Below are 26,893 nucleotides of genomic sequence, written 5' to 3' on the forward strand. Positions count from 1 at the left end.
GGGGAGGAGGGAGGAAGGAAGGGGGGGAAGGAGGGAGGAAGGAAGGGGGGAGGAGGAAGGGGGGAGGAGGGAGCAAGGAAGGGGGTAGGAGGAGGGGGGGAGGAGGGGGGGAGGAGGGAGGAAGGAAGGGGGGGAGGAGGAAGGGGGGAGGAGGAAGGAAGGGGGGGAGTAGGAGAGAGGGGGGGGTGTGGGTACCGGCCTTCAGAGGGAGGGGGGGGGGGTGTGTGGGTAACGGCCTTCAGAGGGAGGGAGGGGGTTGTTGGTACCGGCCTTCAGAGGGAGGGGGGTGGGGGTGTGGGTACCGGCCTTCAGAGGGAGGGGGAGGGGGGTGTGGGTACCGGCGTTGAGAGGAGAGGGGGGGGGGACCCGGCGTTGGGGGGGGACCCGGCGTTGAGGAGGGGGGGGACCCGGCGTTGAGAGGGGGGACCCGGCGTTGAGAGGGGGGTAGGGGTGGTGGGGAGGGGGGTAGGGGTGGTGAGGGGGGTAGGGGCGTTGGAGGGGGTAGGGGTGGTTGGGGGTAGGGGTGGTGAGGGGGGTAGGGGCGTTGGAGGGAGGTAGGGGTGGTGAGGGGGGTGGTTGGGGTAGGGGGCAGCGGCGTGCAGAGGGGGGGGGCGACGGTGCGTTGGCCCCGGGCATCCGTCGCTCCCCCCCTCTCTGCACGCCGCTGCCCCCAAACCCCCCCCACCACCCCTACCCCCTCCAACGCCCCTACCCCCCCCCACCGCCCCTACCCCCCCTCCCCACCACCCCTAACCCCCTCCCCACCACCCCTACCCCCTTCCAACGCCACAACCCCCCCAATGCCGCAAACCCCCCCCAACGCCGCAACCCCCCCCAACGCCGCAACCCCCCCCTCCAACGCCGCAACCCCCCTCCAACGCCACAACCCCCCAATGCCGCAAACCCCCCACAACACCGCAACCCCCCCTCCAACGCCGCAACCCCCCCCAACGCCGCAACCCTCCCAACGCCGCAAACCCCCCCTCCAACGCCGCAACCCCCCCTCAACGCCGCAACCCCCCAACGCCGCAACCCTCCCCCCCCCCGCACTCGCCCTCGTACACTGAACAGCGTCAACCATCATCAATGGTTGACACCGTTTTAAAGCTACTCTGTTTTTCGCTGACGTGACCCGTGGCCACGTCGGTGGGACTTCGGCCCATCCGGGCCGGAGATTTGGTGAAAGAAAAATATAATGAAATCCCGCCGCCGCCAGCTGTTTTCAGAGGCTGCCGGCGGGATTTGCACAACGCCGGTTTTTGGCCGGTTGGAGAATAAAAAACCCGGCGGGAGCGGGATTAACGCCGCTGCCGGCCGATTCTCCAACCCTGCGTAGGGTCGGAGAATTTCGCCCATTATCAGGAAGGAAAGCCGTGGCCCCAGGCATTACCAATAGTTGTGCAATATTAGGCAACTCCGATTAGAACTACGGATCTGAGTCCGTTTGAAATTATAACAGGGAGACCTATGGCCCTGCCAGGAACCATTGATTTGCAAAAAGCCAATTGTCACTTGCTGAGTGATGCCTTTAGAATATTGTCAGAATTTTACAAATACTATTAGTTCTGCTTCCAAACAGGTCTCACAGCCTGGGAGACCCGGCAGAAGGGGGACACGACATCATCCCTGGAGTTTGAGTTTACGTGAAGAAAGTACAAAAAGAACCTCTGGATGCTAAGTGGGAAGGATCCTATCAGGTACTCCTGACCACCCAAGCAGCTGTTAAGGTCCAGGGGAAGAATGCGTGATTCACACATCTCGCGTTAATGAGAACACCATGATTAAAGGGCAGCATGGTAGCATAGAGGGCAGCACGGTAGCATAGTGGTTAGCACAATTGCTTCACAGCTCCAGGGTCCCAGGTTCGATTCCCGGCTGGGTCACTGTCTGTGCGGAGTCTGCACGTTCTCCCCGTGTGTGCGTGGGTTTCCTCCGGGTGCTCCGGTTTCCTCCCACAGTCCAAAGATGTGCAGGTTTGGTGGATTGGCTATGCTAAAGTGCCCTTCGTGTCCAAAATTGCCCTTAGTGTTGGTTGAGTGGGGTTACTGGGTTATGGGGATAGGGTGGTGTGGGCTTGGGTAGGGTGCTCTTTCCAAGAGCCGGTGCAGACTCGATGGGCCGAATGGCCTCCTTCTGCACTGTAAATTCTATGAAATTCTATGAAAACGTCTTGAGTAGGATTCGCCATCCCGCCAGACCCATTTTCTGGTGCGGCACATTACCGCCAACAGCGGGATCCTCCATCCCGACAGCTGACCAATGGGGTTCCCCACTGTGGGCACCCCAGACTGTCGGGAAATTTAAAAGACATGAATGCGCTGCCGGTGAAATGGAAGATCCTGCCGATAGAGAATCCAGCCCTCAATCTTTTAGAAGGAAAATTCTTATTTGGCACCTTGTTCAACCATATTGTTCTATCCGTTGCTTGCTTTTTCAGTTTTTGCACTCCGTGCTTTCCCTTGTCCGTTCAGACCAGCTCTGCCGGTTCCAGAGGGGATCCCAAGGAGCTAAATGTTAACACCTTCCTTTACATGTCCTATACGTATGCCAAACATGCCAACCTCTCCAGTCGTTGGGTATGTACTTACATTCCCATTTCCTCTAAGCGAGGCATTCCCTTGAGACCCATGTCCTTTTAAAGTCCAAAACGGCTGAATGGTAAATTTTACAGAACATTTCCTGCTCATTATCCGGCCGTGAGGGGGCGACCTCATGTGTAGGGGGTAAGTACCTGAACAACATAGCAGTTAACATTAAAAAATGGACACTCAACACGTTATCGTTTGACCTTTTTCTCGGGGTGGTACCAGCCCACTTATAATTGGAGCCATGGACCCCCATATATAGGACTTCCCGCCGTCTCGAGTCAGAGGATCCATATGCCGAACTAATAATAATCGCTTATTGTCACAAGTAGGCTTCAATAAAGTTACTGTGAAAAGCCCCTAGTCGCCACATTCTGGCGCCTAGCAAATGGTTAGGGAGCAAGAGGTAGGACACAGCAATTACATTCACTATTTTGATGTGAGCAAGGAGGTGAAATATATTACATTGGACAGGATGTTGTTATTTTCCGGTATGTTGTCCCCTTTATTCACTATTCTACCTCTCTCAGACCCCGGAATAGCCACGCTATCACGGAGATGGAATGATTCTTCTCCATCCTCATCTTTTTTATGGGACTGCTAAGCTGCCACGGGAGTCCGTTAACATGGCATCCGTCCTGGAAAAGGTGGACAATGATACCTTTGAAGCCCAAGTTAAAATAAATAATGATATGGTTGCTATTCACACCATGGCCCTGTAGATGGCTCTGGACTATGTTCTTGCTGAAGAATCTGGGACTTGCACTGATAGGGGCAGAGTGCTGCACCGATATCCCGGACATCTCTGAGGAAATTACTAATTTGGCAGGGCACATCCAAAAGGAGATTTAAAAAAACTCAAACAATCGCCACGCAACACCTTGTGGAGTTGGGCAACTGCATGGCTGGCCTCCTTGGGAACCTCATTAGTTCAAGGCTTGATCTTATTCTTTATTATCCTTCTCATTCTATATCATGTTTTATGTTTATTAAGTGTTGCTGTAAACAATTAACCAAAGCCCCTCCTAAGGTTATGTCTCACAAGATGCCCGACATCCTCTTTTCCCGAATAAGCGAACTTCCTATATTTAAAGGATTGTAACAGTTCATCGACTTGCCCATTCCAGTGTTGAAGGTTATTCCTAAACAAAGGGACCACCAAAGGCACATGTGAATGTGCTCCTCCGTGCTATTTTCCACTTGCTTGCTTTTATTGATTCATTCTCTTTTAATCTTTATAAGAATCAACGGGGGATTGTGGGGAAATATTAAAACCAAGTTTTGAAAATATTGTAACTGTGGGAAAGTATACTGTGGGAACACATCAGCTTTTCAGAATCCAGACTACAAATGTGACAATGTAACAAAGTAAGCACAGTCAGTGCCAGTGTGAGTGATGGTGTGGAGCACTATTGAAATGAAATGAAAATCGCTATTGTCACGAGTAGGCTTCAATAAAGTTACTATGAAAAGCCCCTAGTCGCCACATTCCGGCGCCTGTCCGGGAGGCTGGTACAGGAATCGAACTGTGCTGCTGGCCTGCTTTAAAATCCAGCGATTTAGCCCAGTGAGCTAAACCAGCCCCCACAATACAAAACTCACAATACAGAACTCACAATACAAAACCTGTGACCAACTAGGTCTGATAGAAGTCTATCCTATTTTGTATGGTTTAGTGCCACACAACACAATAAAGTATATCCTCAATGTGAAGACGGGACTTCATCTACATAAGGACAATGCGGTGGTCACTTCAACCGAAGCTGTCATGGACAGATGCATCTGCAGCAGGCAGGTTGATGAGGATGAAGTCAAGTGTGTTTTCCCTCTTGTTGGTTCTCTCTGTTGCTCTGTTGACTTACTATAAATATGGCGGTTAATAAGGTCGCCTTTCTTAATCCTATTCATGAGTATACTTTCAGAGTCGCCAGGTATCTCTCGATACCGCCACAAGGTTCAACCCGAATACCGATCAAAGAGCCAATGCACCAGTTAGTTAGTTCAAAGTCAATACTACTTTATTCACACACAGTATGATCTACTCATGCACAATAACACTACAGGCTAAACTGTATCTATCACTAACACCTATACTTAACTTCGGGTGCCCACTTAGGTCAGAGGAACAATGGCCGTTGTTCGGATCTAAGGCTGTTGGGTTCGAAGAGGTAACAGGAGAACAGCTAAGGTCGTCTGCCTGGTAGCGAGCGTTGAACTTGAACTTACTTGCTTCTGGTGGTGGTGGTGGAAGGGTCTCTCCGCTTGAGAGCCAAATCTAAGAGGCTGAACCTTTGGCGGGGGTTCCTTCTTATACTTGGAGGGGCTTCGCACGCTTTTAGGCGGGCCTTAAACTTGGCCCCAATTAATTGGGCCGCTTCTTGATCACTGCCATCGATCTAAACCAATAAAGGGGCGGGTGCCTTGATGGCTGGGCGTGTCCTAGGTGGCCGTTGGCCTTGCTTTGTTTGTGTCTTCTGGTTGGGGTAATGGCGCCGAACTGTCTGGAACAGTATCGGCTACCTGAGCACTCGGTCTTTGTTTCCCGGAGATGGGCCATCAATATGTAAATTGACCTAGAGTTTCGGTTCCGTCTACAGTCTGCCTTCCAAATATACATTCAGGCTCTGTGTCTGCTTGTTGCTTAGTATTGTCCATTTTTCCCTATAGGCTCTGCGAGTGTCCATTTTATATACTGAAAGTGGCCATACCAGATGGCTACACCTCACCACCTGCTGCAGTCCGAGTCAAGCAGCTATGTCCTTTAGAACCCAGCCTACTAGGTCTGTGGTGGTACTATCGAGCCACTCTTGATGATGGACACGAAGTCCCCATCCAGAGCATATTGTGCGCCCTTGCCACCCTCAGTGCTTCCTCCAAGTGGTGTTCAACCTACAGGAGTACTGATTCATCAGCTGATGGTGGATGGTACGTGGTAATCAGCAGGATGTTTCCTTGCCCATATTTAACCTGAAGCCATGAAACTTCATGGGGTCCAGAGTCGATGTTGAGGACTCCCAGGGCAACTCCCTCCCGACTGTATACCACTGTGCCGCCACTTCTGCTGGGTCTGTCTTGCCGGCGAGACAGGACATACCCAGGAATGGTGATAGTGGTGTCTGCCACATTGTCTGTAAGGTATGATTATGTGAGTATGACTATGTCAGGCTATTGCTTGAGGTGGCACGATGGCACAGTGGTTAGCACTGCTCCCTTACAGCGCCAGGGACCCGAGTTCAATTCCAGCCTTGGGCGACTGTGTGGTGTTTGCACTTTCTCCCATCTGCGTGGGTTTCCGCCGGGTGCTCTGGTTTCCTCCCACAGTCCAGATGTGCAGGTGGATTGGCTATGCTAAATTGCTCCTCAGTGTCCACAGATGTGCAGGCTAGGGGGGGGATCACAGGGATAGGGTGGCGGAATGGGCCGAGGTGACCTTTCAGAGGGTTGGTGCAGACTCAATGGTCTGCTTCTGCACTGTAAAAATTCAATGGTTTTTGTCTGTGAGATAGCACTCCCAACTTTGGCAAGCCCCACTGATGTTAATCAGGAGGACTTTGCAGGGTCAACAGGGCTGGGTTTACGGTTATGGTTTCTGGTGCCACCGTCCATTCCGTTTTTGTATTTTTGCAGTGGTTGAATACTGAGTGGCTTGCTAGGCTATTTAAGAGTCAATCACATTGCTCTGGGCCTGGAGTCACATGTAGGCCCTTGTGAGAGGAGGGCCCCTCCTCTCCCTGCCGCCTGGGAGACTACCACCTTAATGGTGACAGCCTCCTTGTGGCAGCCATGTTATCTTCAAAGCCAGATTCACCTTCCTGGAGCAGAGACAGTCAGACCTGCGAGGGACAGCTTTACTGGGGCAGCGAGCTGAGTTTGAAAAACAATCCAGGAGTGACATAGATTCATTACAGATACATGGCTGCAGGGTGACCAGGGTTGGGAATTGAACATCCAGGGATATTCTGTGTTTAGGAAGGACAGACAAAAAGGAAAAGGCAGTGGGTTGTATTGCTAGTTAAAGTGGCCATTAACACAACAGTGAGGAAGGATATTAGCTCCAATGATGTGGAATCTGTGTGGGTAGAGCTGAGAAACACCAAGTAGCAAAAAAATGCTAAGTGGGTATTGTAAATAGATGTTCAAACTCAAGTGGTGATGTTGGGAATGGCATTAAACAGGAAACTGGAGGAGCATGCAATAAAGGAACACTTGCAATTATGCGTAACTTTAATCTGCATATTGATTGGGTATATCAAACTAGTAATAATACCGTAGAGGAGGAATTCCTGGTTTTCTGGACTAATATGTTGAGGAACCAACTAGAGAACAGGCCATCCTAGACTGGGTTTTGTGTAATGAGAAAGGAATAATTGGCAATCCAGTTCTGCTTTGAGGATGATAGAATTCTTCATCAAGATAGAGAGTGACATAGTTGATTCTGAGACGAGGGTCCTGAATCTAAATAAAGGGAAACCACGATGGGGATGAGGCGTGAATTTGCTATGATGGATTGGGAAACAGGATTGAGGAACATTACTTAAAGGGATGACAGTGGATAGACAATGGCAAACATTCAAAATGCAGATGGGCGAACTGCAACAATTGTTCATTCCTGTCTGGCATAAAATGAAATGGGAAAGATGGCCAATCTATGGCTTACAAGGGAAATTACAGATAGTATTAGATCCAAGGAAGAGGCATACAAATAGGTGAGAAAAAAACAACGGACCTGAGGATTGGGAGCAGCTTATAATTCAGCAAAGGAAGACAAAGGAGGGGAAAATAGAGTATGCGAGTAAGCTTGTGGTGAACGTAAAAAGTGACTGCAAAAGCTTCTATAGGTATGTGAAAAGAAAAAGATGGGTGAAGACAAATGTAGGTCCCTTATATCCAGAAACAGGGGAATTTATAATGGGGAACAAAGAACTAGCTGACCAACTAAATACATACTTTGGTTCTGTTTTCATAAAGGACACAAATAACGTACCAGAAATGTTGGGGAACACAAGTGGCGGAATTCTCCGCTCCCCACGACGCCTGGGAGAATAGCGGGAGGGCCTCTCGACATTTTTTACGATCCCCCGCTATTCTCCCCCCCCCCACGCTCGCCCCGCTCCCCGAATCGCCGCTCGCCATTTTTTACGGCGATTCTCCGAGGCCGATGGGCCGAGTGGCCAGCCGTTTACGACATTTTCACGACGGCGGCAACCACACCTGGTCGCCAAGCCCGTTTGGGGCTTCTAGGCGCCCGATTGGCACGGCCGTGGTGGCCGTGCTAAGGAGGGCAAAGGCCCGCGATCGGTGCCCACCGATCGTTGGGCCTGCGCCCGTAACGGACGCACTATTTTCCCTCCGCCGCCCAGCAAGATCAAGCCGCCACGTCTTGTGGGGCGGCTGAGGGAAAAGACGGCTCCGCGCATGCGCGGGTCAGAGCCGTCTGCGTGACGACGTCATCCGCGCATGCGCGGGTTGAGCCGTCCAACCTGCGCATGCGCGGCTGACGTCATACAGGCGCCAGCCACGCGTCATTCTTGGCGCGCGGCCTTAACAACCGTCGTCAAGGCCGCGCCGCCGAGACCCCCGGGGCCCCGCTCCGAGCCCCGATTGGGGGGGGGGGGGGGAGAATCGGGTCCCGGGAGGGGCGCGGAGGCTGCCGTGGGTGACGGCCTCTTCCACGGCAGTCTTCCCGATTCTCCGCCATTGCAGAGAATCGCGCCCAAGGTTTAGTGAGAGGGAGGAACTGAAGGAAATCAGTATAAGTAGGGAAATGTGTTGCAGAAATTGATGGAGTTAAAGGCCAATAAATCCTAAGGGACTGATAATCTACATCCCAGAGTACTTCAGGACGTGACCCTAGAAATAGTGGATGTATTGGTGATCATCTTCCAAGCTGCTATCGACTCTTGGAACAGTTCCTACAGATTGGAGGGTAGCTAAGCTAACCCCACAATTTAAAAAGGGAGGCAGAGAGAGAAAACATGCAATTATAGACCAGTCAGCCTGATGTCAGTAATGGAGAAAATGTTAAGAGTCCGTTACAAAAGATTTAATAGCAGAGCACTTGGAAAACCGTGGCACGATCGGACAGTCAGCATGGATTTACGAAAGGGAAACCATGCTTGACAAATGTATTATAATTCTTCGAGGATGTCACTATTAGAGTTGATGGGCTTTCAGAAGGTTTTTGATGAAGCAGAGGCGGCACGGCACAGTGGTTAACACTACTGCCTCACAGCACCAGGGACCGGGTTCAATTCCAGCCTCAGGTTACTGTTTGTGTGAAGTTTGCACTTTCTCCCCAGTCTGCGTGGGTTTCCTCTGGGTGCTCCGCATTTCCTCCCACAGTCCAAAGATGTACAGGTTAGCTGTATTGGTCATTTAAAATTGTTCCTTCGTATCCAAAAGGTTAGGTAGAGTTACTGGGTTACGGGCATAGAGTTGGGCCATGGGCATAGGTAGAGTGCTCTTTCCAAGGGTCGGTGCAGACTCAATTTGTCGAATAGCCCCTTTCTGCACTTGAGGGATTCCATGATAAATCCCACATTAGAGATTAGCGGGTAAAATTAAAGCGTATGGGATTGAGGTTTGTGTATTGAGATGGCTAAAAAACTGGTTGGCAGACAGGAAACAAATAGTGGGAATAAATGGGTATTTTTCCAAATGGCAGGCTGTGACTAGTGGAGTACCGCAGCCATCAGTGCTAGGACCCCAGCTATTCACAATATTTATTGATTTAGATGAGGAAACCAAATGTAATATCTCCAAATTTGCAGATGGCACAAAGCTGGGTGGGAGGGTGCAGTGAGAGAAGGATGTAGAGATGCTTCAGTGTGATTTGGGCAAGTCGAGTGCGTGGACAAATGCATGGTAGACGCAGTATCCACTTTAGTAGGAAACAGGGAGGCAGATTAATATCTGAATGGCTGTAGCTTGAGAGAGGTCAATCTGCCATGAGATCTGGGCGCCCTTGTACACCAGCCCCATGGAAGGTAGCATGCGGTGTAGCAAGCGGTAAAGAAGGCAACTGGTATGTTGGCTTTGATAGTGAGAGGATTTGAGCGCAGGAGCCGGGATGTCTTGCTGCAATTATACAGGGCCCTGGTGAGACCACACCTGGAATACTGGGCGGAATTCTCCGACCCCCCCGCAGGGTTGGAGAATCGCCCGGGGCCGGCGTAAATCCCGCCCCCGCCCCCCCGTGGCCGGAATTCTCCGCCACCCGGGAATTAGCGGGGGCGGGAATCACGGCGCACCGATCCGCGTGACCCCGCGGCGAGTCTCCGACCCGCGATGGGCCGAAGTCCCGCCGCTGACAGGCCAATCCCGCCGACGTGGTTTCAACCACCTCTGGTGGCGGCAGGATTGGCGGCGCAAGCGGGCCCCGGGGTCCTGGGGGGGTGGGCGCGGGCTGATCGGACCCAGGGGGGTGCCCCCACGGTGGCCTGGCCTGCGATCGGGGCCCACCGATCGGCGGGAGGGCCAGTGCCGTGGGGGCACTCTTTTTCTTCCGCCGCCGCCACGGCCTCCACCATGGCGGAGGCGGAAGAGAACCCCCCCTACCGTGCATGCGCCGGTGGCAACGTCAGCGGCCGCTGATGCACCGGCGCATGCACGAACCGGTGAAACCCTTTCGGCCAGCCCTGATGCCAGGCGGCGGGCGATAAAAGTCGTTGGTGCCTGTTTTGGTACCAGTCGGCGTGGCGCCAACCACTCCGGCGTGGGCCTAGCCCCTAAAGGTGCAGAGAATTCCGCACCCCAGGTGCCCTCTGGCCCCAGCCGACCCTGTAGCTGCGAGCCCAAAGTGAAAATAAAAGCAGACAGCACAGCTCCACCCACACTCTGACATCACTGATAAACACTTATTTCTTAAAGGTACATCCACAACAGCTATTTATAAATGGCCATTTCTTAAAGGTACTCTCACATGACACACTGAAATAGATAATCTGGTCATGTATCTTTTTGCTGTTTGACGGACTGTGCTGTACAAATTGGCAGCTGTGTGTCCTGCCTTACAACCGTGACGATGTTACAACAGTACATTATTGGTTGAGACATGCTGAGGACACCATTTAAATGAAAGCTCTTGATTTTGCCACTTCTTTCATCTCTTGTTCAACCAGAGAGGAGTTAGTTGGTGAGCATTTTACTTTTGACTAGTTATTAGAGGGGTTTAAAATGATAGCCAATCCACACTCTTCAAATCATTATTTTCTCGTCAACAGTACAAGAACACACTACCACCAATTTGAGAGAGGCTTCTATAACAGAAGATCAATAATAAAAATGACAAAGATTTTTGATGGTGGGTCATATTTTTCTAATTTTAATCAAAAAATAGGACAGAAATTAAGATCTAAAATAATCTACTAACATTTCCACTGCTGATATTGAGAGCTAGATTGAGAGCTATGAACTGAATTGCAAAAACACGACTCTCCCCATAACATCGACCCCATACTAATTTCTAGGGACAGGTATATTTTCATAGCATATGCACACCACTGGCATTAGTATGAATGTCTCAGGGCAGCTAACCTTAGCCTGATGTCAGCCACGCTTTCAAGGAGGTTTTGAATCTTTAAAAATGTCTTGAGCTCCCAGGTCTCAATTGGGCTCAATGCCAAAAACGTTATCTATTCTCACCAGCTGAAGTCTGGTGCTCAATGAAGATCACTAGGCAAGGCTTAAATCGTTCAGGTTTTCAGATTTCCGAAAGCCTTGTTAAACCCAAAACACATGTTTGAATTAGTATGAACGCTGGTGTATCAATATGCAAGTAATTTCGCTAAATAATAGGATATAGGACTTTGTCCATTGTTTCCCATCTTTCTGATTTTAAACATATTTGTACAGGGATGCCAAGAAGATATCAGCTGTTTCTCCACCGAGGAAGGAGGTATAGCCAGGGGTAGGAAGAAAGATTATAGCAGAAAAAAAGCAATGATGGCAAGTAATAAAATCATTCCAACAGGAATAGGTTAAGCAGCTTGAAATAGGTGCCCAGTGTATGGTGCATGTCTTATGCAGGTCTTTCAAAAGTCAAGAAAGATAAGATAATTTACAATACCATTTTTATTTATAACATCATTTGTTTTCATGCTATAACAGAATTTTGTTTGTTCAGAGAAAAAGGCTGGCAATTAGTCCTTAAACTCGAAATTACCTGTAAAATTTTTCAATACAACAGGCTAAACTCCATGATTTAAAATAGAGAGCACATTAATCAATACACTGTATAAAAAGCCTGTATCATTTACAGAAATTGTACCTCATACGAGAGACTGACCCTCTACGAGAATAAATTGGGATGACAGCAGCTGAAAAGGATGATTAATTATCCAAATCATTTCTCATTCACATGATTTATTCAATCTACAAAAGTTGAAAGAAATCTCTGGTCTAGCATTAGCTCATGGAAACAAATGCAATCAGCTCCGTTACCGGTTGTCTTCAACAATAATGGTCCTTTTAGGATAAGTGTCAAAGTCCACAAATATATAACGAAAGTCGTACCTTCCACTTTCAGGATTCTGCGATAGAGGAGAAGAAAGATAGCTTTGTTTGATAATCAACTTACAAGAATGGCTCCTAGCCAAGTTGTTCCAGAACAGCTACAACACTGGCATCTATCATCCAAACCCAAGACCACCATCATCTCAAAGGACCAAAGCAGCAGATACTGGAGAGCACAATCGGCTGGAGTTTCCCCCTCTAAGTCATCACCATCCCAACTTGGGAATATGTCGCCGTTCCTTCACTGTCGCTGGGTCAAAATCCTGGAATTACCTCCCTAACAGCACTCTGGGTGTGCCTACACCAAAGGGACTGCAGCTCACCACCTTAGAGTTAAGTACGTTTGCTGGCTTGCTCCGGTAAACGGAGGATTAGCAACATCACATATGTTTCTGTGGGATGAACATTTGAACTTCTTTAGTGTTTTAAACAGCACTGCTGCATTCTCGAGCAGATATGTATACAGAGCAGCATATCTTAATGTGAAAAATCAAAATCCCATGGACATTTTATTCCAAATTAATATTTAAATTTTTATCTTTGTCCCTAAAAAATTAAAACATCGCAGCTGGAGTCTAATCTAACAGAGGGAAATGGGTGACACATTTACAAATTAATTTTTTATAATTCACCTGATTAGTAATATTCAGAATGATATTCTAAATCCCCATTCTTTAGACTGTATTGATTCATACTTCTGCTGCCAATCATCTCCAAGAGCACCGCCAGAGACAAGATGCTGAGTTATCACTCGAGTCTGAACTGCCCAACCTAATATTATTGCCGACCTCACCTACTAAGGAGACAGTGCAACCACCAACAGACATTGCCCTCATTTTCTATCTTGGCTTTGGGTACCTCAGGTGAGGAACTATGTCGAGTAAGGGACAACAGGTTTCAACACTTGACATCACTTTTTTAAAAAATGTTATCGTGTTATGGAGATTGGGAGTGGGCAAAAGAGAGAAACCTTTCACGTAAACTATAACCAGGCAGACCAGGGAACAATAGAGCAAACTTAACCTCTTTTGCATCCAAGTGCACTATTCCCTTTATGGGCTCCGAGCCCTCAATATAAAATTTGAGTTGAATATGCTTCACACCGTCCTTCATGTATTCCACATGGCTGGAAGACAGAAAATCAATATTACATCTCACCAGGAAGAAAGAAGAAAAACAAATGTGCATTTAGATAGTATTTTATATCATAGAATCCCGACAGTGCAGAAGGAGGCCATTTGGCCCATCATGTCTGCAGTGATCCTCTGAAAGAGCACCCCACCCAAGCCCACGCCCCTGTCCTGTCTCCATAACACAACCTATCCTTTTGGACACTAAGGGGCAATTTAGCATGGCCAATCCACCTAACTGGCACAGCTTTGGACTGTGGGAAGAAACCGAAGCACCTGGAGGAAACCCATGCAGACACGGGGAGAATGTGCAAATTCCACACAGTCACCCAAGACAGGGATTGAACCCGGGTCCCTGGCGCTGTGAGGCAACAGTGCTAACCACTGTGCCTCCGTGCTGTTCATTGTCAAAACGTAATTTATAAATATATCCTCAGGATGTTTCAAAATATTTTATGGCCAACGAAATACATTTGAATGTAGTCACTGTTGTTTTGGAGCAATCAAATGAGCTTATTTACATGTAGCAAGATGCCATAAAAAGCAGTGAGATGAATAACTAGTCTTTTTTTGTGGTGTTGGTAAGGAGGGATAAACGTTAGCTATATCAGGAGGACGCCCTTACAAAATGTCCAATGTTGTTTCACAATGCTCCAATGACGTACTTTTTTTTATATATTAAAAGGTGCTTACATAAATAAAAATTGACAAAACCATTGCAAAATGCTATTTTCTCTAAAGTTAAGACCTCTGATATTCCTTACATCAAACGATGTTGTAGAGTCAAGAGAGCTTTTGACCTATTCAACAACAACTTGCAGTTATATTGCACATATAACAGTAAAATCTTCCAACGTGATCCCAGGAGAACAGTCCCTTTCATATTCTATCATTTTGACCAAGTCATAATGTGAGTGGTTTTGATTCTGTTAAAAGTCTTTGGTGAAAAATGAACTAGAAATTCTGTATTTAAGGGGTCGGCACGGTGGCTAGCTCTGCTGCCTCATGGTGCCATAAATTTGACTGCAAATATTTTGTGGGTCTCTGCTAGTAAGGAGATATTATAGAAGATGCTCAAAAGCTTGGTCAAAAAGAGGAGGTTTTAAGGAGCCTCTTAAAGACAGACAGAGAGGTAGAGAAATGGAAAGGGTTAGAGGGGGAGTTCTGGAGACCCTGGTCCACACAGCTGAAGGCATAACTACTAACGGAAATTTGGGACTCAAGACATAAGAATAGGAAGAAAGTTTAGAGGGTCATAGATTGTATTTACAAAGTTTCAACAATGATACTAAACCTGTAGACAGCATGGATTAATTTTAACTTGTGACGATGCAAGCTGGGCAACATCACGTTCGTTGATTGCTATTCACCTTTCTCGATTTCCCTGTTCGTTCAGAAGGATGTAGAATGGTTGCTGATTCCTTTAAGGCACATCTTGAAACTCACCTCTTTCATGATTTGGTCATCTGGTCTAACATGTTCTTACATGGCTCACGGTCAAATTTTATTTGGCAATTTCCTGTAAAATACTTTGGAACATTTTACTTTGTTAAAGGTGCTCTACAAATTCAAGTTGTTGTTGGGATGAAGGTGAAAAAAATTACCATCTTTATTGACACACCTTAATGTATTGGAACTACTTGAGACCATAACAATCTTACTACATGGGCTCTTTAAATTTACCTGACATGTCGTCTTCTGCCACGTCTAGATGTCTCGCCATAGCCTTTTATAGGTTCTCCCAGTGCTCCAATTATCTGTGAACACAAGCTGATTTTAAATCTAGACATGCAAATTGTATTCGTACCATTGTAAAGACTCTTCCATTTTCAGTGCAAAAATAAAATGTTCATTGTACCCTGATTTTCATATATTAATGTATCCAATAGTAGGAGAGGAACTAAACAGGCAAAAAACAGCAACATGGATTGTATGGGAACTTGTCTCCATCTGAATTGTTTAATTTACATATTGATACATGTACATCATATAGGCAGAGGAGACACACACACTAAGCAGGCATAAAATAATTACAGGTACATTGGTAATGTATGAGGCGGAACAAAGAAACAAATGCCAAGTCCTCGACCATCAACACAGCTTGTCTTCATTTTAAGCAAACATTAGTTCTTCAGCAATCGCGAGCTCGCACATCCAAACAGATTTACGGCATATCTGTATGTGACTGGCCATGCAAGCTTGAAGAGCTCTGTACCCTTTGGTACAACAGTGAATTTAGAAAACAGCAAAGATTTAGTTCGGCTCTGAAATTAGACAATTGCAGCCGAGATTGCGAATCCCGTATGGTCTGTTGCCACCCGGGTGCAAGGATTTGGGACACAACGGGTCGGTTGGACAAACGTCTGGAAAGGGAGGGTGAACAACCAGAGGCTATTGTTGATGTGGGAAACAACAACATAGGGAGGGACAGTTTCGAGGTCTTGCAGGACCAGTTTCAGGAGTTAGGAAGCAGGTTGAAACGTAGGACCTCCAGGGTAGTAATCGCAAAAATACCATCTATGCCACGAGCTTCACCATCAGGGAGGTGGCTTTAGGGATGGTGCAGAAGGGAGAGATTTAGATTTATGGTAATTGGGATCGGTTTTGGGAAAGGAGAAAATTGTTTCGAAGAGATGGGCTTCATCTGAGCCATAATGGAATCAACCTTGTGGCTGAGAGAGTAAATAATGTAGGTGGGTTGGAATTAAACTTGTAAAGTGGGTGGATGGGTTGATTAATGGGCCTAGCTTTAGAAGCACCGGTGAGGGCAAAAGAGAGAAGGTTGGGGGAATAGGGAAAAAGAAGTGAGGGAGATTTGAGTGTTGACAGTGGACAAAGAAATGGTCGCCTCCCAAAAGACAAGAAAGAGATAAAGTCAGGGTTAAATTGTACGTAAATGTATGGAGTATAGTGAACAAAATTGAGGAAGTGGAAGCAGAAATTTCTCCAGGGTCATATGATACAGCAGCATTGTCAGAAACACGGCTCAAGCATGAACAGGACTGGATACTTAACATCCTGGGTTCTAACAGGATTAGGCAGGGTAGGTTCAGAAAGAATGTTCCCAATATGGTGGGGGAGTCCAGAACTAGGGCCATAGTTTGATAAGGGTAAACCTTTTAGGACTGAGGTGAGGAGAAATTTATTCACCCAGAGAGTGGTGAATCTGTGGAATTCATTACCACAGAAAGTAGTCGAGGCCAAAACTTTGTGTAATTTCAAGAAGGAATTAGATATAGCTCTTGGGGCTAACAGGATCGAGGGATATGGGGAGGAAGGCACGATCAGGGTATTGAACTTGATGATCCGCCATGATCACGATGGATGACTGAGCAAGCTCAAAAGGCCTCCTCCTGCTTCTATTTTCTGTGTTTCTATGAAGATTTTAGTAGAAACAGAGTGGGTAAAAAGGTGTATCAGTCTAGGTCAGAGATAATATCACGGCCCTTGAACGAGATGTGATTACTGAATTAGAATCTATATGGTTGGAGGTCAGAAACAGGACAGGAGCAATGGCCTTGTTTGATATTTACTGTAGACCTCCAAATAGTGATTGGGGGAGGGGGGGGGGGGAATGGAAGAAAGCATTTGTTGGCAGCATATGGAAACCTGCAGGGCAAGCAGGTTTGTGATAGTTGGGGATTTTAATTACCTTAAGATAGACTGGGAAAAGGGTAGAGTGTGGGGCACGGAATTGGGAGGAATTCCTGCAGTGTGTGCAGGAGAACTTTCGGGAACAGTACATTTCCAGTCCTACCAAGGAGCAAGCTGTGCTGGATGTGGTCCTAGGAAACGAAGCAGGGCAGATGGAGAATGTCAGAGTAGGGGAGCTCTTGGGAAGTATCAATCATAATATAATACGATTCAATATTGAGATGGAAAAGGACAAATGTCAGTCATGGATCAAGATCTCAAATTGGAAAAGGGCAAATTTTAGGGGTCTAAAAGTTGAACTGGAGCAGGTTGATTGGAAAAGCATTTTGGTGGGTAAAACAGTGGATGAAAAATGGGAGGCTTTCAAAGGAGAAAGGAATAGGGTGAAAGCTAAGTATGTACCTATGTGAAATAAATATGCAGCATCCAAAGCTAGAGTACCCTGGATGACTAAGGGTATTGATGCTAAAATAAAAAAGAAAAAAAAGAGAGGCATAAGATGCATGTCAGAATAATAATAGCAATAGAAATCAGGAAGAGTATCTCAAATGCAGGAGAGAAGATAAGGCTGGAATAAGGAAGGCTAAGAGGAGGCATGAGGAAAGAATGGCAGGTTGTGCTAAATCAAATAGCAAAATGTTCTTCAAAGATTAGTGAAGGATAGAATGTGGCCCATAAGGGACAAGCACAATAAACTGCTCACTGAAACAGAGGGTATGGCACTGGTACAAAATGAGTTCTTTGCCTCTGTCTTTACCAAAATAGAAGATGGCGACAATGGCCCAGATGTAAATGTGGGTGTTGAGCAACTGAGCAGTACAAGGATAAAGAAAAGGTGCCAAAATGGCTGGCAGCTCTCCAGGTAGAGAAGTTGCCAGGCCCAGGTGGGATACATCTAAAATTGCTGAGCGAGGTAAGAGAGCATATTGCGGAGCCGTTGACAGAAATTTTCCAGGCCTCTCTGAACACAGTATTAGTCCCGGGGGATTGGATGATTCCAAATGTGACGCCGTTGTTTAAAGGGGCAAAGGATAACCCAGGAAACTATAGACCTGTCAGCTTGACATCAATAGTGGGGAAACCGATGGGGACCATATTATGAGATGAGATAAATATACACTTGAGAAAAAGAAGTTAATACTAGACAGACAATCAACATGGCTTTGTCATGCCTGACAAATTTAATTGCGTTCTTTGACGAGGTGGCACAGGCAGTGGATGAAGGTAGTGTCGTGGATACTGTATATTTGGACTTTCAGAAAGCATTTGATAATAATAATAATAATAGCTTATTGTCACAAGTAGGCTTCAATGAAGTTAATGTGAAAAGCCCCCAGTCGCCATATTCCGGCGCCTGTTCAGGGAGGCCGGTACGGGAATTCAACCCGCACTGCTGATCTTGTTCTGCATTACAAGCCAGTTGTTTAGCCCACTGTGCTAAACCAGCCCCTATATGGTGCCACATAGCAGGTTGGTTAGCAAATTAAAAATGTTTGGGTTTGATGGGTCCTTGACAGCATGGTTTAGAAGTTGAGCAAGAGATAGGGCAGCACAGTAGCTAGCACTGCTGCTTCACAGTATCCAGGTCCGATTCCCGGCTTGGGTCACTGTCTGTAAGTTCTCCCTGTGTCTGCGTGAGTTTCCTCCAGGTGCTCCAGTTTCCTCCCACAGTCCAAAGATGTGCAGGTTAAGTGGATTGGCCATGCTAAATTGCTTCGTAGTGTCCAAATGTTAGGTGGGGTTGCTGGGTTACAGGGATAGGGTGGAAGTGTGAGCTTAAGTAGGCGTCTCTTTCAGGGGCCGGTGTAGACTCGATGAGCCGAATGGCCCCTACTGCACTGTAAATTCTATGATCTATGATATAAACAGAAGGTAAATATAGATCACAATTTCTCAGACTGGAGAAGAGTTGAAAGTGGTGTTCCCCGGGGCTCAGTGTTGGGACCCTTGCTTTTTCTGATTTATATAAATGCATTAGAAGTGGTGTTGAGGGTAAAATCTCTAAATTTGTAGGTGGCACTAAGCTAGGGAGAACAGGAAATTGTGAGGATGCGCTGAGCGACTTCAAAGGAACATTGATAAGGGTTGGCGAAATGGGCAGACACCTGGCAGATGAACCTCAATGCAGAGAAATGTGAGGTAATGCATTTTGGTAGAAGAAACAGAGGGAGACAATATAGGCTCAATGGTACAACTTTGAGGGGAGTACAAGAGCAGAGGGACCTCGGGGCTCAAGTGCATGATTCTCTGAAGGTGGCCATGCAGGTTGAAACAGTTGTTAAGAAGGCTTACAGCATCTTTGTGTTCCGAAATAGAGGCATAGAGTACAAAGTAAGGAAGTGATACTACACCACTACAAATCAATGGTCAGACCACATTTGGAGTATTGTGTTCAGTTCTAAGCACCTTATTTAAGGAAGGATGTTAAAGCCCTGGAGAAAGCGCAAAGGAGATTTACTAGAATGATACCAGGAGTGAGGAATTTTAGATATAAGGAAAGGTTGGAGAAATTGGGCTTGTTCTCCTTGGAGCAGAGAAGGCCAAGAGGTGACCCTATTGAAGTGTTCAAAAATATCAACAATTTTGAAATATCAACAATTAAAGAAGGATATTCTGTTTCCAATAGCAGGTATGTCAGGGTCTGGGGGGGGGGGAGGGGTGTCACAATTTCAAAATGGTCAGCAAGAGAGCTAGGAGTGAGACGAGAAGAAACTTCTTTACTCAAGAGAGTTGTTGGGGTTTGAAATGTGCTGCCTGGGAGAGTGGTGGAGGTGGATTCCATAGAAGGTTTCAAAAGAGAGCTGGATGTTTATTTGTAAGTGATGAATTTGGAGGGCTACGGAGATAGGGCTGGAGAATGGGACTAGCTGGGTAGCTCTTTTGGGAGCCAGGCCGAAAGGCCTCCTTCTGTGCTGTAAATAGCAAAACGAAACAAAGTATAAAAAACAGAATACATTCTCGGGACATTCTCTCTCCACAAAACAGTGGTGACATTAACCCAGTTATTTTAAAGAAGTTAGCATCACTGCTAAAATAGCAGAGAGGAATTTCGAACAAATATGTTACATGTTTGTAATCCAGTACTGCAGGGGATAACTTCAGGGCCCTCATCATATAAACATAGGAATTAGGAGCAGAAGTAGGCAATTCAGCCCTTCAAGCCTGTTCCGCATGTGCTGTATGCCTGGGGTGTAAAATGTCTGACATATAGTGGCATAAGTTTCCGTTATTAAAAAATAAGACAAAGTATTACTTTAATTAAAAGTGATCTAGTGGTTATGATATTGGGCTTAAAAACTCAGATCGAGAATTCAAAACCCATGGGAAGATGTGATGCTGTATTCAATAAAGCTATCTTCGTTAGTTTGGTTTGGTTCATTCTATTCCATTGGGAGACTGGTTGATTATTAAACATGTGACACTTTTTATTCTCTTTCATTCTTTCTTCCCTGGCTTTTAAAGCAGACCATGGCAGGCCAGCAGCACGGTTCAATTCCCGTACCAGCCTCCCCGAACAGGCGCCAGAATGTGGCGACTAGGGGCTTTTCACAGTAACTTCATTTGAAGCCTACCTGTGACAATAAGCGATTTTCATTTCATTTCATTTCATTTATTGAAGTCCTGCAGAAAATGTACCAGAATCAGAAATGTAATGCACTTAACATGTCAAGGATGCAGTGAGAAGGGAGAACAAGTACCATGTTGCATTTAGAGCTCAGAGCCAATGATGTGTGTAAAGGATTAACAGATCAGGATAAGTAAAAAAGATGGGACAAGTGTAAAATCTGAAGGTTACAATTAAGAAAAATTAAGAAAAGTACAGTATGAACATTTATTTGGTTACAAATGAACATTGAAAAACCTGTACAACTGTTGCACTTGATTCCTTTTTTGAGGGCTATTAAACTGATGTTGTACAGTTTTTGAAAATTATTTCAGCTGGAAGATCGTCATAGAATCCCTACAGTTCAGAAGGAGGCCTTTCGGCCCATCGAGTCTGCATCGACCCTCTGAAAGACCACGCCACCTAGGCTCACTGCCCCGCCCTATCCCCGTAACCCACCTAGCCTGCACATCTTTGGACCGTGGGAGGAAACAGGAGAACCTGGAGGAAACCCACGGAGACACGAGGAGAATGTACAAACTTCACAGTCATCCACGGCCAGAATCAAAAACGGGTCCCTGGCACTGTGAAGCAGTAGTAGTAACCACTGCGCCCGTCCCCATTTCTGCTAAATTGGAACAGATTATAAACTGTTACATGTACTAGCAATTTTGCTTATAGCAAGACAGTTACTATAGAACACATAAAATGGAAATTTAAAAATTGTTATTGCTGCCGTTAAAATCAAGTCTGGCCCAGTTCTAATCCTTGTGAAACTATTTTAAAAGCATATATTATAGCGGCAAAATGGATATTTAATAATCATACAACCATCAATCACCAGTTTGGACAGGCAAGGGTGCTATTTACAGTGAAAATACAAGCTCACTTACAATTCCATCTGTTTTATTTTGCCCTTCCCAATAGAGCCAGCTGAAAGCAGATGAAACTCATTAAAAGTTGGAACCCAGTCAACACCAGAATAGAGACTCATAGTGAAAGAGGAAAGTTAAAACCTTAAAATCGAGTTTGTGAGGTTTGTATTAGCGCAATATAATGCAGTTAATCCAAAGGTTACAACATTTTAACCAGAATTTTGGAAAATTCTGAAATAGAACAGGAACAGAACAGAATAGGTTAAGTATTCCACCATCATTAAAGTGTTCTGGTGCAACTGACCTTTCCTAGGTTAGAGAAATTGCAACTGACCTTTCCTAGGTTAGAGAAATTATATTAAAAAACAGCACGTTACATTCGTGACAAATTATTTTGGTGCCATTATTCATGGTGGGGCAAGGGTGAAATTGGTCTTGAACTGTGAAACTGGCTTTGGGTAGAGGTACAGGCGAATCAGTAAGGAAATAAATTATATAGTGTTTATTCACCCCAGGACCTCCTAAAGCTCTTTCTAGGCAAAGTACTTTTGAAGTGCAGTTATTATTGCAATGCAAAATATTTGTTTCACAGATTTTGATTTTCTTTATGTAAAAAGAAATTCAGGCAGCGTGTTAATCAGGTTGCTGCTTTGTTATCATCCGTATTGAGCTACTGCCTACCAATTTTATTCCCTGGTGTCCTGCATTAAGCCTTATCACGACATCTCTGGCTTCTACCGAATTACCACGGATTCTGGTGGCAAAAGGCTAACAAGATCTGCTCAAATATGTGGTAATGGGTATTTGATATGGATTGTTCCATGCAAAATACTTGGCATAGTCTGTATGTTTTCTTTCAATGCATAATTAATTTCTCCATTTGGCAGGGATACTGCTAAGTGAGAAAAAGCATGATAAATTACAGCTCTGCGATACACTATGATGAGCAAGGCCCTGTGGGGCTGGGGGGGGGGGTTGTCATTTTGCTCCATCTGATAGACTTGGCATTTTACTTAGTTTAAACCCTGGTGCTGCAACCATCTGTTCAGAAATTTTTCATTTAAGAGAATTAGAAATCAAACAAGAAATAGGAGATTAAGGGTTTTCAAAGCAAAGATTTTTTTAAAAAGTCAATCGCTGCAGAAGCCTCCCCCGAACAGGCGCCGGAATGTGGCGACTAGGGGCTTTTCACAGTAACTTCATTTGAAGCCTACTTGTGACAATAAGCGATTTTCATTTTTCATTCAACTCTGAAACAAAACAAGAAATGCTGGAATTTCAGCCGGTCAGTATACATCTATCACAAGCAAATGTTTACTACCTTAATATACTACTGCTTCTGTCTATTGCTTGATCTACCAACCGAAAATAATTATGTGGCTCTTCGAAGTTTGCCCATTTCCCTGTATCAACGAAGTGCGGCACAGTGGTTAGCACTGCTGCCTCACAGCGCCTGGGATCTGGGTTCCATTCTGACCGTGTGTGACTGTCTGTGTGGAGTTTGCAAATTCTTCCAGTGTTTGGGTGGGTTGCCTCCGGGTGCTCTGGTTTCCTCCCACAGTCCAAAGATGTGCAGGTTAGGTGGATTGGCCATGATAAATTGCCCCTTAGTGCCTAAAGGTTAGGTGGGCTTACAGGTTTGCGGGAGAGGGTGCCCTTTCAGAGGGTTGGTGCAGATTCAATGGGCCGAATGGCCTCCTTCTGCCCTGCAGGAATTCTATGATTTTAGGATTCTATGAATGTACCGGTCCGGTCCACCTCTTGTGCACCAGGTCTGAACAATTCACAGTTCAGGTGTGTACCTTTGTTAAGAACTGGTGCACAACAGGTGGACATGCACATTGATGCAAATAGAACAGGGAAGCAGGCAAATCTAGAGAACCACAAAATCATGTTAATAGGTCAAGTAATGGACAGAGTGTGTATTCTGATGAAGAATTTGAAATCGGAAACATTCGCTTGTCATAGATGTATACTGATCAACTGCATTTTCAGAATTTCCGGTTTTAATTTCAGATTTTCAGCATCTGTGCTTCTTTTTTGTTTAAGGAAGTGAGGGGTCTGGGGGAATGCGACAAGAGTGATTGCCATGGGTGTGGGATTGGGTACGAAATTAAAAACAGGTTTAAAAATATGGATATACCTAAATTCTGAAGTGACTGAGGACAACAACAAACCAAGAAAGTGGCAGGAAGCCACTTTTGAAGCTGGTAATGAGCTTTTTGGAATGATGTACACAGCCATTGATAGACACGGTCAGACTTACAATTAGTACAGAAGTGGTCAACTAAAAATCCTTTTAAGGTTGAGACCCCAGTGTCAGTTATTAACTTACAGCTGACTCCAAATGAAAAGCTGATGCTGCTGTACTTGAACTGTGATACCACATTAAAAACACACCAAATGCCCACGAGGCTGTCACCATTCTGGAGTAGAATCTCCCGTCAGTATCCAGTGCTGAGTAAAACAAGCATTTTGATGCTATTGCCCTTCACAACGACCTACATTAGCGAGGTTGCGTTTTCACAAAAAAGATGGCACAAAGGAACTGCCTCAAGTCTGCAACTGATATGCACATTGCCCTCTCCTCCTGCAAACTTGATTGGAGTGAGATTGTGAGGACCAAGTAGGCTCCCCTTTCACATTAAAGGTAAGTGAACGTGGCGTGTTGCGAAGGTCAATCAGCTTGGGCCACGAAGTTTGGCTTGTTGGCAAAAGTGGGTCCCAGAGAAACAAAAACATGATCTAATCTGTATTTGGTTTCTCTAAAGTAGGAAGACTGTACAGTGAGATGGGGTCTGGGACATTATCCAGGCAGCACAGAAAAAGCTATTTCTAACCTATTTAGAGGAAGCTATTTCAGAGTTTATATGGGCGGGGAAGATGCCAAGGGTAAAGAGGGCCCTTCTGCAGAGGCAGAATGTTTGGGGTATCGGAAATGATGGAGGGCAGGAAGGCTGACGCGACGTTGTGGTCTTCGCCTCTCCGGTGCCTGCCATAACATTTTGCCGGAACGGCAGTCGATAACGCCACCGGGGGTGGCGGCCTGGCTAGGGGATTTGTACAGCTTCCTTCAGTTGGAGAAGATCTTATCTGAATTGAGGGGTTCAGCGGAGGGCTTTGAGTCACGGTGGAGATTGTTCACGACCATATTTGAGGAATTGTTTGTCGTGGGAGGAGTGTGGTGGGAAGTGGTGAAAAAGGGGAAAAACATGTACAAACTGTAAAGTTGTGAGTTGGGGAGAATGTTCCCCAATTATTTATGTTTTAGTATTTTTGAATATGTTTGGAATAAAATACATTTCTTAAAGAAAAAATGCCAAACTATGTCAGACCATTGGTAGATATTCGACGGCAGGTTATGAAGGACTCTTTAGGGATGACGGAAATATTAAGTTAGACTTTGTGAACCCTTTTCCCATATCTTTTAAAGCTCATTGTACTCTGCGTTGATTCCCTAGACTGGGAGGATCTAAGGTAGTCCCCTTCTTTAAAAATAAAAGGAGATAAGGTGGCCCAAAGTATGCCTATTAGTTTGGAGTCAGTAAAAGGAAAGGTGATTAAAGGAATTAATAAGGATGTAATGTATGATTGAATAGAGGAGTTAGATATTAGGGGTACCTAAATAGGCTTCAAATAAAAAACATTGCGCTCCCTTACAAATTTGATTCTATTCCATCATTTCCCATGGTTAGGGGGAAAAAAATCTTAATCTTAGAGGTTAATTATGGGAAACCTTAATCTACACGATTAAAGTCTCTGATATCATTCATAATTTATTGAGCTGGGTTAAGAACTGGCAAGAAAACCTGGCAGTAAAAACCTGTTGGTGGTTTTGGGTCTGCTTGGAGACCAGTCACTGGTGGTGTCTCACGGGGATTGGTGATCTTTGTGATATTATTACTGAGACAGGTACTGGGCGTGATCTGTGGATTTATAGAGGATACTAAGATTTGTGCAAGTGCCAAGACCTCAGAAAATATTAAGACTGCTTCAAGCAGAGGTGTTGGCTTGTGACTGGAAAATGGTGTTGAAGTCATAAAAATGCAGTGTTTTGCATGTAAGCAGAGTGAATGCTGAACCCTTCAGGTAAAGCACTAAGCAGGTGGGAGAAAAACAAAAGATCTGGACATTTTAGGGCATAATTCGCTGAAGGTTCTTCATGAGTTCAATAGCATTGCAGTTCAATACGATGAAGTGATAGCGAGGATGTTGAGCTGCATATGCCAAGGCATGAGATTTTGTCCTCATAATACCTTGGTTGGGCCTCAGTTATGCTACTGTAACTGGTTTTTAACTACTCTGATGATCACTGGTAATGAAGCTTTTGAAAGATATTCACTAGGTCACTGGGCCAATTCCCAGTTTGAAGCATCTCAGTTATCAAGATAGACTAAAGTGGCCTGGATGCTACACTTTGATTTGATTGACTTTTACAAGGTGATTAAAGGAATAGTTTGAGTAAACAGGTTGTTCCAATAATTAGGCTAGGGCTGACCAAGAGTCAGAGTTTTATGTTTTGCAAGTCCAGATCTAGGATAGGTGGAGGAGGTGGTACTTTTCCCAGGGTAGTGGATTTCTGGGGCGAAATTCTCCGCAGACCGTCGTAACGCCGATTTCCGGCGAGCATAATTGGTGTGGATGACTCCGGCGTGGGGGCCTTCTTTTAGGCGGCTATTCTCCGTTCCCGGAGGGGCCAGCAGCGGGGGAGGGGGGGAGGAGAGAGACAGACCCGGCATTGGGGGGGGGGGGGTAGGAGGAGAGAGACAGACCCGGCATTTGGGGGGGCGGGGGGGGAGGAGAGAGACAGACCGGCATTTGGGGGGGGGGGGGAGGAGAGAGACAGACCCGGCATTGGGGGGGGGGGACGAAAGAGACGGACCCGGCGTTTGGGGGGGGGGGGGGGCGGGGAGAGGAGGAGAGAGACAGACCGGCATTTGGGGGGGGGGGGCGGGGGAGGAGGAGAGAGACAGACCGGCATTTGGGGGGGGCGGGGGAGGAGGAGAGAGACAGACCGGCATTTGGGGGGGCGGGGGAGGAGGAGAGAGACAGACCGGCATTTGGGGGGGGGGGGGGGGGGTTGCGCCGTTGAGTTGAGAGGAGAGGGGGGGGTGGTTTGCGGCGTTGAGTTGAGAGGAGAGGGGGGGGGTTTGCGGCGTTGAGTTGAGAGAGGGGGGTGGCGTTGGAGGGGGGTAGGGGTGGTGAAGGGGGTAGGGGTGGTGAGAGGGGGGTTGGGGTAGGGGCAGCGGCGTGCAGAGGAGGGGGGCGACGGATGCCCGGGGCCAACGCACCGTCGCCCCCCCTCTGCACGCCGCTGCCCCTACCCCAACCCCCTCCCCTCACCACCCCTACCCCCCTCCCGACCACCACTACCCCCCTCCAACGCCGCCCCCCCTCTCTCAACGCCGCAACCCCCCCCTCAACGCCGGTACCCCCCCTCTCTCAACGCCACACCCCCCCCACTGACGCCGCACCCCCCCCCCCCCCCCCCACTAACGGAGGAAGGAAGGCGGGAGGAGGAAGGAAGGGGGG

General features: G+C 46.5%; 1 protein-coding gene across 2 annotated transcripts in view; it reads right to left on the minus strand.

Moving 5' to 3' along the window:
* Positions 1-11,639: 11,639 nt before the first annotated feature.
* Positions 11,640-26,893, minus strand: part of timm21 (translocase of inner mitochondrial membrane 21) — a 40,021-nt gene continuing 24,767 nt past the window's right edge. Inside the window, exons 4-6 of one of the 2 annotated variants that reach the window (XM_038810062.1) lie at positions 14,912-14,985; positions 13,122-13,224; positions 11,640-12,115 (exon numbers count right to left, since the gene is read on the minus strand). In XM_038810062.1, coding sequence (XP_038665990.1) covers positions 12,023-12,115; positions 13,122-13,224; positions 14,912-14,985 — 270 coding nt within the window. In that variant the 3' untranslated portion in view covers positions 11,640-12,022. The remainder of the gene's footprint in view (positions 12,116-13,121; positions 13,225-14,911; positions 14,986-26,893) is intronic. The other variant, XM_038810063.1, reaches the window with a different exon arrangement.

The sequence above is a fragment of the Scyliorhinus canicula genome, chromosome 10, assembly GCF_902713615.1.
Source record: "Scyliorhinus canicula chromosome 10, sScyCan1.1, whole genome shotgun sequence".
NCBI lineage: Eukaryota > Metazoa > Chordata > Chondrichthyes > Carcharhiniformes > Scyliorhinidae > Scyliorhinus > Scyliorhinus canicula.